At 40.2% G+C, this 12,977-nt stretch overlaps 1 protein-coding gene across 1 annotated transcript in view; it reads right to left on the bottom strand.

The window, feature by feature from the left end:
- Positions 1–12,534, bottom strand: part of KCNN2 (potassium calcium-activated channel subfamily N member 2) — a 95,465-nt gene extending 82,931 nt beyond the window's left edge. The window contains exons 1-2 of the mRNA XM_024200647.2: positions 11,452–12,534; positions 10,600–10,695 (exon numbers count right to left, since the gene is read on the bottom strand). Of these exons, the coding sequence (XP_024056415.2) occupies positions 10,600–10,695; positions 11,452–12,534 (1,179 nt within the window). The remainder of the gene's footprint in view (positions 1–10,599; positions 10,696–11,451) is intronic.
- Between the last annotated feature and the right edge of the window lie 443 nt (positions 12,535–12,977).

Raw genomic sequence — 12,977 nt, 5'->3', positions numbered from 1 at the left:
TTGTTATTTCTATTTATAATTTATATTTCACTAGGTGACAACATGTTAGGCACTGTCCAGACATATATGAACACATAGCCTTTGTCCTGAACAATTTACAATCTGAGATGTGAGTTCTGCACATGCAGAATCTGTGGGGACAATTTTAGAAATTGGGTCAAGGCCACTTTAAAAGATTGGGGCTACAGTGATAATACAAGGTGCCTCAACACCAGGCTGTAATCACACAATAGACTCCTCATAAATGGACTTATCTGAAAGTATAATTGTCTTCCTGTCAGGGAATAGCATTCGTTATCTGAAGCACACTGATGTGTTTCATAAGAGAGTAAAGTTGAAGCACTGGCCCACAATTCTAGTCAAATATATCACATATATTGGTCAAGAGTGTGTAAAGAAAGACTGCCTAAGATAGTGTCCCATGAGAGGCATCAAAATGCTGTGGAGGCTTGAACAGATGTTCATAACAGCAATCTAGTGACTCATGGAGGTTTTCAACATTATACTATTAGAATGCTTCCTAACACTGACCTACATAGCCCAGTAATACAATATCACTGAATCTTTTGCATTGCAACATTATGTTGTAGGGGATGTAGTGTTGTGCCATATGCCATGCATATCAGTTACAGTGAGTTATGCTATACACATACTTCCTGACTACGGCACATTACCCAGACATTCATGAGAGTATTATTTTATTGTATGTTACAGTCTACGTGTCATATTGCAGCCAAAGTAGTATTTGTATGACATGCCTCTCATTCCAATGGCATGTATTTCGCTGAGCACAGGACTGGGCACCAGGAAATACTGAGTTCCAGTCATAGCTCTCACACCAATTTATTCTTTGGCTCTGGCCAAATCAAACTATTTGCCTCAATTTTCCCATCTATGAAATGGCAGATAATAATAATTATTTAATTCACAAAAGCGTTGAGAGGATTAATTAACATTTTGAAGTCACTTTGACAGTGAAAAGCACAAGGTAAATAATGTACTCAGGTTTTTTTTCGTACTTTACACACACCCTATACCAACCTGTGGAGGTAAGGTGGTTACATCTTTTACTGTTCATGAAAGACATGCAGCTACTATTTAAACAGTTCAAAGCAAAAATCTTTACCAAAATTCTATTTGACAGGTGACAACTTATACACTTCACATCTCAGCAGACCAAATATAAAGTCCCATTTAGAAATATTTGTGACATATTGCAGATGAAAAAATTAAAAGATGGTTTTACTCAAAAAAGTGACTCTGCAGAAATGTCATTGTGGTGTCGTATATTTTTGTCTCCCAATTATTTCCATAGCAAACATGCTCCTTATACAAGCACAAAATCTCTACCACCCTCCCCAGTCCTGAAAACCTAGGCTCTGAGAGTCAAGCAGGGTTCCTTCCTTCTAAAGCATTATCACCAGTAATGAATGTTCTGCAAGCCAAATTACAGCTTCAGTTAAACCTGTGCAATACCTTTGTTTTCTGGTTATGCCTCCAGTGACACCTGTGCTGTCCTATTGCCTTCAATGGGTTTTCTCAGGTGCAATTGATTGTAACGTAGTAAACAATTCTGTTGATAATGCTCAAGGGATAGACTTTAGCTCACTATGTGGGCTTTGAGGTGTCATATACTCAACAGCAATATTAGAAAGGATATACACAGGATAGATACATAATACACCTCTACCTCGATATAACGCTGTCCTCGGGAGCCAAAAAATCTTACCGCGTTATAGGTGAAACCGCGTTATATTGAACTTGCTTTGATCCACCGGAGTGCGCAGCCCCACCCCCCCGGAGCACTGCTTTACCGCGTTATATCCAAATTCGTGTTATATCGGGTCGTGTTATATCGAGGTAGCGGTGTATAAAACAAACTATCAGTATCTTCAGTTGCGTAAGTCTAGTTTAAAATAAATTGATCCTAAGTGACAGCAAGTGCTTCGTCTTTTACTATTCTCTTTAACACTAGAATTCTTTCTAAACCAGAAAGATGTTCTATAACAATGAAATGTGATCCAGTGGCAACTATGAAATTTGTTTCAATAAAACTTCCAAAATTAAAGTACCAGTAATATAACAAAGTTGACCTACCTAGTCACAGTGAAAATACATAAGCTACTAAAAGTAAAATTGTTAAATATTGCAAAGACCAAATTTTCAGACTGGACTTTTCTCATCCACCTGTCAAATGTAATAGATTTCATAAAATTACAAAAAAATTAAATACTATTGAAACAAGGAGCAATATTTGATATCTAATACTGATTTTCTCTGTTCAGTCATGAGCTGTAGCTCTTTTATTAATTGTAATTATGTAAAAAAAGGGAAAGAATCCAACTTTACATTCAGTGAATGCAGCATTTTCATTGAGGGAGTTCCCATTGACTCCAATAAGTACCCGAATGCATCACAGGAATAATTTGGTCTAGTGTTTATTGTAATAGTGGAAGTTTCTTAATAACTAAAGCTCCATATAAGTTTCCTACTGGTGTGTGTTCCAATCTGCATATTTTGGGGAGTGGGAGGGAGAAAGAGAATCTCTGGGTTCCCCTATTTATTGCCCTACCTACACCTTTGGGCTACAGATTGTAATGACTTCCCCTGTGTTGATGAGAGTTGAATGTGGCTCAGTCATTGCAGGCCCATCAACAGCACTATGACTGCTAGCCAAGAATCACTTAAGAACACTCCAAGGCACTTCCTCTTCCCTCTCTGAGGAACCAAAGAGTGCTGCCTCCACAAAGAAGTCAGCCTCTACAGGCCTTGGAAGTGATGGATTGGGCTCTGGAAATTAACATGAGCTCAAATGGACCAGCCATGGCTTTGGAATTTTATTATGGTTTGTACTTCACTATTTTAAAGCTCACTGAAGTCCTGTAGACTTTCATCAAGACTTTTGCCTGAATATGGCCCGAAGGTCCAGTCTTATGAGGTGATGAGAAACTTCAGCTATTCAAGGGCTGCCGATCCTGATCCAATTCTACTGGCATAATTTTAACTTTCTGTGCCAGCAACTGAAGCTGCATCCTAGAGGGTGTCACTTCTGGGGAAATGCATGTGGTGGTTACTCAGGTTAGGGCAGCTTTCACTTACATCGTGGGCTCTGTAGGAGTCCCAATGGTACAGATGCCCTGGAGGTGGCACTGAATTAGTACACACATGGAACATGCTCCACCCTAGCCAATGCTACCCATCTCCAAGGCCATACTGGTCAGCTCCAGACCCCTTGTGAAATAGGGATTATGAACATGTTATATCACGGTGTCCTCCCTCCTGGAGGATTTTTGTGAGATTAAAAAAAATAGTCACCAGAGGCCTTCTGTTCTGGGTTATGTAAGAAGAGGTCAGTGTAACCCTGAGCTGCATCCAGCTCTATGAGGAAAAAAAGGCAATGCCACCTTCAGTAGTATCAGAGTAACAGGTCTAATTTCTCATGCATTGCTATGAAAATTTTCTCTGTACAAATTATGAATTTCAACATTATGTTCTCTATCTTGGAAGAACAAGTTTTAATCATGATATATATTGCTATTTAAATTATGTAAAATAGTATGTGGTAACAGGCTGTGTATACATAGAATGAGTGCCTTACACATTGTATATCGGATGCCTTATACATTTTTGCAATAAATAATTAATTCCAAAAATAGAATCAGCAAAAACTACCAATAATTCCTGTTTAATGTATCCTATTCATTTGTGTATTTTAGGACCATGAAACAGCAGAAGGAAACTGACCCAAAATTTTCATGTTAGCCTTTTCCTTACTTTATCAGATTTAGGGTTGTCAAATGATCGAAAAAAATCTCAATTAATCGCAAGATTAAAAAAAATCATGATTAATCGCAGTTTTAATCACATTGTTAGACAATAATCGAATACCAATTTTAATTCAGCATGGACGCATGTCCTCTTGAATGGTGGTAGAAGCATGAAGGGGCATACGAATGTTTAGCATATCTGGCATATAATTCCTTGCAACACCGGCTATAACAGTGTCATGTGAACGCATGTTCCCACTTCAGGTGACGTTGTAAATAAGAAGTGGACAGCATTATCTCCCATAAATGTAAGCAAACTTGTTTGTCTTAGCAATTGGCTGAACAAGAAGTAGGACTGAGTGGACTTGTAGGCTCTAAAGTTTTACATTGTTTTGTTTTTGAGTGCAGTTATGTAAAAAATAATAATTCGACATTTGTAAGTTGCACATTCATGATAAAGAGATTGCACTACAGTACTTGTATGAAGTGAATAGAAAGATACTGTTTCTTTTGTTAAACTTTTTTACAGTGCAAATATCTGTAATAAAAAATAATAATATAAAGTGAGCAGTGTACACTTTGTATTCTGTGTTGTAATTAAAATCAATATAATTGAAAATGTAGAAAAACATCCAAAATATGTATAGCAAATTTAAATTGGTATTCCATTATTATTTGTGATTAAAACTGCAATTAATTGTGACTATTTTCTATTGCACAACTAATTGTGATTTTTAAAAATCTAGTTAATTTGTTTTGCGTTAATTGCTTGAGTTAACTGTGATTAATTGACCGCCCTAATTAGATTCTATTGCGGACACACTGAACTATCTAACTGCTCAGTAATGGAAAAAATACAGTGATTCAATGCCCAATTACATTTTCTCATTCTTGACATGGTTGACACCGTACTAACTGCAACTGACAGGGAAACTTTTGCCATTCTGGTATTCTTTTATTTTTAGCTGTCTCATTCCTCAAATGAGACAGTAACGATGAAATTCATCTGAGCTATTTCCTTTTCCTCAAAACTTTCAATCAAATGCTCAGAGAGAAAAAACAGTTATTTAACACTGTCACTAAAGAGTTATAAAGGTCAGCTCTGAAATCAGAAGCCCCTAATCCTAAAAATGAAGTATTGCAGAAAATTTAGCCAATGTGCTTTTCATTTACCTTATGCTGAATCAATGTTGAATAAAAATTCCTGTCTCCCTTCCCCCATAGCTTTCCCAATTTCTTGTTGGTGGCTTCTGCCTGTATTGGTCTTCCTGCCACACACACTTATGCTGTGCATGCATGACCGATCAAGAAAGGCCAACAAGCCCATTTTGTGGTAAACCAACAGCAACACATACAATTAATTTGTGGTGCAACTCCATACACCCTGCAAGCAACGATATATTACCATTCCATTATATAAATAATGTAAGAACCTCTATGTGTGCAGAACCTTTATAAGTAAAAGCACTGCTAAATGATATGTGGTATGTAGTGGATACCAGAAATCATAGGGCTTATGTCTCATTTCATTCAATATGTACAAAGGTGGCAAAATTTAGAACCCTATAGTTAAACTTATTCCAGCTTTATTTAAAATATAAAGGAAGGAGAAATCAAAATTGCCTCAATCATCATAATCAATGTGTATAGCATATCTCAAGGTTCATTATTTTCATTCATTAACTCTCCCACAGTTTTCTTGGGTTTATAATTTTAAAGTAAACATTCTATTTAAATTAAAAGTCCATATAGAAAATATACCATAAATGATGATGTATAATTGCAAAAGTAAACCACTAGCCCTGGAGGGTTTCTGTCTCCATTACACAGGTTCCCAGTTCCTCAGTGGGATATTAGATAAGCCTTAGAATGATGGGCCACTAGTTTGTCACTGGCCAATAAAAATAAAGTTTATTAGTCTTACCCTACCTATCTCAAAAACGTCCTTAGCAGACTTGCAGTCAAGGAAGCAGCTACTCTGTGTCAGGACTCTAGGGAAAGCATTGAGTATGCTTTCCCTATGGAGACATACGTTCTCCTCCAGAGAACAGTTTCTTTGATGAACCCAGAAGGCTTACGGATCTTTCATGGGCCAAAAGCCACCAACCCTTCTTTTGCCTGGATAGGCATGCTAATGCATATTTCATAATCTCCCAACTAAAATGTTTTCATAGCATTATGGGTATGAGACAAATGAAGAAAACTCAGCGTTAATGCTGTCTACATCTTTGACTCCTGATGTTCTTGCCTTGTTCACAAAGACATAAGCTAAGAATAAAGTACGATCCTTACATTTAAAATGTCCTGGATCCTGCTGATTTGTGCTAGACTTAACATAACAGTTAGAAAGTTAATAAATTATTGTAATAGATCACCCTTTACCCACTGAGAGTTTCAAAATAAAATGTATTTTTATAATAGACTTTCAATTATTGTGTTAGTGTATTTCAAAAACGTATTTGTTTGAAAAAAAACTTTAAAAAGGTTGCAAAACATCCAAACATCATACTTTTCCTAGTACTCTAGAAATATAGTATTCAGGAAGCCTTGATCTATGTACATTTATTGGAGCATAAAAATGAATTTGTTTTGCTAATGGGTTTAGAATGCAAGACTTAATGTGCATTCAAAAATCATGAATTTCTATTCAGTTAATATCAAAAGCCAATAAAATGTCATTTAAACCTTGCATTTCCAGGAGCATTTTGAAATGGAAATTGAAAATTCTTTATAAATGATGTTAACATATAGTTTCTGTTTAGAACACCAGGACGTAAAGCGCCATAGCCAAGCATTGCCAAGAGAATTTCCAACATGGAGCTGTCTGTGGTGCTGAAAGAGAAAAAACCAACCTATGGCACGAGGAACTGCTGCCCTTCTGCCTTCTCACTATGGAGTACATGGTCTAACAAAATAATAATCTAACATGTATCAGCTCAACCAAGGCTGTAATATAAAATTTCCTCCATAAAATAACCTTGTGAAGGAACCTCATAATTCTAATAAAACCTGCTTACCAAACATCTTTAAAATAGGATCCTTGTGAGGCCTGGACTGGCAAGCTGCAGAGTTTAGCTTTATTGCCAATTTGACTGTTTTCCTATCAGAATACATCAGAAGAGACATTTAAATTGGTAGCACACAGTCATCTCCAGTACAGGGAAGGACTGAACCACACATTGTTCAGACTTCCCATTGGCAGTAGCTCAAGGTAGTCATTGAAAATAAAGAAGAAATTTTGATTCCAGCTAGTAGGCATTTTAGGCCATCAGGTGCCGTCAAGAGTAACTTCTGAGAGCAGAAACAATCTGTAAACTTTCATCATTTGTCACAATATACTTTCCATCATGTTTTGTAGAACAAATACCTCTCATTTCCAAGTAGCGTTGCTTCCCTCAAATTGTAAAACGTGACACACTACAAACAGAGAATATGGATATTCTTCCAATTCCTAGAATATTGTTTGCTATCTCAGCGAGTTCCTGTTAATTTGCACTGTATTGACTAGCACAGTCTCAACACTTCTCAGATGAGGATTAGAATGGAATCAATGCTCAAACACAGATTAGGTTAACAACAATTAGTGAGTTCAAACAACCCACCAGAGGAAAAAAAACAACCAAACAATAAAACCTTCATCGTCAAGTATGCCACATCTCTATGGACATAATCCTGTAGTCCTCACTAAAGATAAAACTCTCATTGAAGCTAACAGATGTTAAAAATTTGGCAATATAGATGTCCCTTCAGAAAACAGATGGCTAAAAACTTGATCTTCTTTAAATCTACTGATAGTAGGAGTGTGCAATATTTTTCATGGAACAATAATCTGAAGAATAGATTTCACAATTTCTGTTACAAGCCAAAATATTTAAATTGTGTCCACTGTATTCAGACATGAAGTGTAACATTCACTTATATACCCAGTTATTATTTGCTACTTATATGACTATTTATGTTGCTTTTTGTGTTTTTTTACAGAAAGGGGAATAAAAAGTTTTAAGTAGGTTGCCTCTAAATCAGGAGGATATTTAATGTTGTCAGCTTAAAGGTGGTATAGTGCCCTTTCCCATGTTGCTGAAAAGAGATCTCCTTCTTCATTGTCCAGGTAAATGAACTGAGCCCTGAAGATCTGCAGTTTATCCAGAACCCTACAATGACTATTGGCAGTCTATAGTACCTTCCTGATGAAAAGAAACTGTATCACTATTTTGCAACTAAGGGTTTGTCTACACTACCGTGTGGGGTCGATATAAGATATGCAACTTCAGCTACATGAATAGCGTAGCTGAAGTTGCCATACTTAGATCTACTTATCACCGTGTCTTCACTGCGGTAAGTTGACTGCTGATTCTCTCCTGTCGACTCCGCTTGCGCTCCTCGTTCTGGTGGGGTACCAGAGTTGACGAAAGAGTGCTCAGTGGTCGATTTATTGCATCTGCGATAAATCGATCCCTGCTGGATCTGGCAGGCAGTGTAGACAAGTCCTAAGTATGTTTTTAGTTTTAGTGCTGTCAGGCAGTGTTAAACTATATTAACTTTGATTAAGCTAGTAGATGGTGTTACTCATTCTATATCATCTCATTTACTGGGAAGCTCTCTAAGAGGGGCACCAAACCCAGAAGAATTCACAGAAATACAACCAAAGTTGCATTTTTGTTTATTACCGACCAGAAAAACAAATGAGTCACTGTAAGATAGGGTTGCCAACACTGTATTTCAAAAAATAAGGGACTGTTTCCTTAGCACCTTCCCCTCCCCCAGTACTCACCTACATTCGCCGGGGGTATTTCTTGCTGCTTTTTGCAGCACTCAGCAACTCCCGATCTTGTTGTACAGAGATAAAAACCGTACTGTAAGGTATTTGATTTCATATATATTAGCTGAAGAACAGAAATCCTGGATTATTTTATCTTTTGTTAACAACTGGAGAAGACACATACAAAAAGACGCACAAGATCCAGCTTTACTACCAGCTGTAGCAATTATTATTTGCAAAAATTTAGCTGACAAATGTAAATCTATGGTCTTTCTAAATAATTAGTACTAATCAAAATCCTAGGACAAAATCAGTGATATATTTTTTGGATCTGTTGTAGATTATTCGAGTTCCCTTATGAATACAATTGTAGGCACATTTCTCTACAAAACATTAACTTCTCCAAACTTCAGAAATCTTTGGGCTTTTTCTTAATATTATTTATTTTGGTTAGGGTTGTGAGTTGGTTTTTGGGGGGCAGGGCAATAATCTACACATGGCGATTGTTTAATGAACAAATGTTTGAGTACTTCAAAATTTTTATTTTACTGTAGTTTGGAAAATTAACTGATGTATATACATAGATAAAATTAATTATCTTAAAATTTCTTTATATTTTCTATTTAAAGTTTCTTAACAGAATTTCATACAGCAACTGAAATATCTAGGAAGGTTATTTTTAAGTACATTTTTACATAACACACTTCTACAATTTTCATTATGAAAAGCACTGTGAGGGAAAAAACCTCTGCATTACAGAAATATCAACACATTTTTTTCTATTTTTCTTAAGTCCTCCAATAGTTTATATTAACACTTCCACAGCAACTACTCAAGAAGAATTTAATTAACAGGTTTCCTCACTCTATGATCTTAGTGCAAAGAAACTAGAGCCTGATTCAGAAATGGGAGTTTTGCACGTATAAGGACTGCAGGATCAGGGTCCTATTTTGCAAATGGTCTCAGATAAAACAGTATTCTTTTACTCCAACCTTAGCAGGTAGAAGCCTGTACTTACTCTTATATAACAACTATATTATAGAGCGACACAATGGATGAGGTAATATCATTTATTGGACCAACTTTGTTGTAGCTCAAAAGCTTGTCTCTTGCACCAACAGAAGTTGATCCACTGACCTTGTCTCTCTAAAATCTGGGACCAACACAGCTGCAACAACAACTATATTATAGTTCCTTTATAAGTGTTCCATTTTTCTTTCTGTTAATTGATACAACACAAAAAAAGTTTCTTTGTCCTTGAAAATATTCACTACTGCTTTAAGCCACAAGTTCTTTATAGCAGGAAATAACAATAGCATTATATGCATCTAGGAATAAAACACCAAGGAAAAATTAATGTGGAGATTATCCTTATTTGATTATAAATCCAATCCTTCCTTCACTCCTTAGCTAAGCAAAATCCCAATTGAAAATTTGGGTTATTTATGGAAGGAAGTCTACAAGTCCTGAAAAAGTACATTTTTAAATACTAATGAAGGCAACACTTGTTGACCATTACATTTTTTTTCTCACATTTCTTTACTAGATGCCTATAATTTCTGTGGCATTAAAAATATCTGTTTACAGTTTAAACATTCTATGGCTTGTTTTATTTATCTTTTTTCTTTCCAACTATTGTCTTATCTTCAGTGTTTAGGACAGCATGGTTAAGACTTCATATCTAGAGGTGACTGACGTCTCCCTACAATTAATCATGTGATCTAATGAGGATGTCTGGATCAGCATAATATAGTTCTAAATTCTGGGCTAAAAAATTCCCCTTATAGCATAAAACAACAAGTGTACACAGAATACTCTATTCAGTCATTCAGAATAAGTGATTATGCAGCATATTACAGACATTTTTATAACTTCTAATAGGAATATCAATTTATTATATTTAGTCTCTAAGATCCCTTTGAAATAGATTCAGTAAACTGCACCAAAAACAAAGTGAATGTTTTCTGAAATACTGGAAAAGAGTAACTACTCACCAAAGAATGCCCTTTGAAAACTGAGTCTTTTCATTACCGACAGTTTCAATGTTTGGTAGTTTATAAAGTGAAACATTACCTGAATTTCCCTTGCGTGGTATACAATAATAAGACCAAGCAGAATAATCGTGGAGAGGCTAATAAGGCATTTTAGAGCTAATGAATACAGCGACTCCTGCAACAGAAAAATATTTGAGTGTCCATGAAAAGATATACACCTTTATAAAGACTTTTTGTCCTTCACCCTTCTGAACTGTGATGGGGGGAAATCTATCTTGCATAACAGAGACCAGGATTACTGACTTGATTTCTCTCTTTTAAGGGTGAAGAATAAGTGCCCTAAATCAAAACGGCTACTTGTCATTGCTTCAGCAGCAAGACCAGTACAGGTGGGACAGCCAGCACTGGGAAACCAATTTACTCTAGGGACTGCCAATGGGATGGAGAGCTCTAGTCCCAGAGGGAAAGAAAGTCTCTCTCGAATCTATGGAATTACACAAATCCAAAGAAATTGACCCTGGTTGGCAGAATGAAGAGTTGAGCGTGGCGATTTAAACTGCTGACTTAGAAAACACAGTTTTCTTTTCAAGTTGTTCTTAAATCCCTTCTCTCCCTCCTCCTCATCCTTTCCCTCCCAGGTATGTAGCGCATGTCGAAAAGGAGCAGCGCCTAACGGACACTGGCAGGTGAACGTAGAAAGTGTCTGCAGGGCATGCACTGGGTGGGAGCCGCTCTCCGCGGGGGAAAGGCGGACTGACTGACAGACCAAACAGCTGGCTGGGACCTTGGAGAGAGCGCGGAAGGCAGAAGGAGGGAAGGGTGGGTAGGAAGCTGGTGCCTGGGAGAAAGCAAGCCCAGCAGCAGGAGGAGTGAAGGTGGGTGGCTGGCAGCTAGCGCTTTGGAAGGGAGGCGAGCGGGGAGAGGCAGGTACCTTGGTGTAGGCGCCCCAGGACAGCTCGGTCTCGATGACCATCACCACGATGCCGAACATGCCGAAGATGAGCGCGTAGTCGCTGAGCCGCTTGCGCTTCTCAAAGAGCGCTCGGCGGTGCCCCAGCTTGTAGCCGATGTTTTGGTTTTTCTTCTTGCTGGACTTGCTGCCGCTGTTGTTCTGGCTGCTGCCCCCCACGCTGCCCCCGGGGCCGGGGCCGTGCAGCGCCAGGTTGTTGGAGTTGTTGTGCTCCGGCTTGGACACCACGATCTCCGGGGCTGAGGAGGCGGCGGCGGCGGCGCCGGGGCTGGAGAGCGGCGGCTGCAGCGGCTGGGACTCGGAGTCCAGTTCCTGGAGGTTCCTGCGGGACGAGCTCAGGTGGCTGAGCGGCCGCATGACGCCGCCGTTGTACCTGCAGCTGCTCATGGCTATTTCGGTGAAGGGGTTGCTCTCCCGGCGCTGGTGGGGCTGGTGGTGGTGGTGGGTGCTGCCGCTGCTGACACTGCTGCTGGGGCTGGCTGCCTGCTGCTGCAGACTATGGCACTGGTGGTACTGGGGGTGGTGGTGGTGGTACTGGGGGTGGTGTGGCTGCCTGGACGAACCGGCATGGCTGGAGGGGGTGAGCTCGCTCACGTTCAGCTGGCTGCCCTGCCTAGAGGAGGCGGCGGAGGAGGAGAGCGGCGAGGAGTGGGTCCTGAAAGTGCCCGACAGGGGCGAGGAAGTGCGGAGCAGCAGGGGCAGGTTATCCCCCGCCGCAGCCCCAGAGTAGGTGCAGTTGTTGCACTGGAGGCATGGGCTGTGCTGCTGGAGCAGGCTCTGCTTGTCCTGGCCCGGTGGCTGCTGCTGCTGCTGGCAATGCAAGCGCGGGCGCTGCTGCTCTGAGCAGAAGCCCGGCTGGAACTGCAGCGGTGTTTCCATGTCAGAGCTGTTAAAGCTGCAGGAAGACCAGGCGGTGGTGCACCCTGCGCAATGCGTTACGGTCGGCAGCGGCGAGTCCTGCCGCCGCCACGAAGGGCCCATCCCGGCGCCCGTAGAATCCAGCCGGCGAGTCCGATTGGTCGGGCGAACCAAAACAACGGGCATGACGTCACCTGGAGGACGGGAAAGCTGCAGCGTGAGGCGAGGAGCAAGGGAAGGGAGGAGGCGCGAGGAGAATCCCGGGAGCAGCTGCCAGCCAGCGCGAGCGCTGCCCCGCCCCTGCCCGGGGAATTCCACCTTCCCTGCAGTGCAACGCAGCCCGGGCGGGGCGCGGCGAGCCGTGCTGCAAGAGCTGCTCAGGCAGGTAAGGGTCCGTCCGTCTTCTCCCTCGGGGCACTTACACCAGGGATCGTCCCGCCGGAGCAACAACAAGGCACAATTAATAACCACAATCACCATTCGTAGCAATATTCCGCCCTCCTAGAGCCTGCCACGGTGGGTGCCTCAAACCCTTCACAAGCACTAACGACTTGCTGTCAACGCGCAGCGCAACCAGCAACCCTGACTAGCACAGCACTTGAGGTGGTTATATTCCATCTGGAATCCTG

Source organism: Terrapene carolina, unplaced genomic scaffold (genome assembly GCF_002925995.2).
Source record: "Terrapene carolina triunguis isolate 2854851 unplaced genomic scaffold, T_m_triunguis-2.0 Scaffold69, whole genome shotgun sequence".
Lineage (NCBI taxonomy): Eukaryota > Metazoa > Chordata > Testudines > Emydidae > Terrapene > Terrapene triunguis.
Note: the sequence above shows the minus strand (reverse complement) of the source record. Positions and strands in the feature narration are given on the sequence as shown.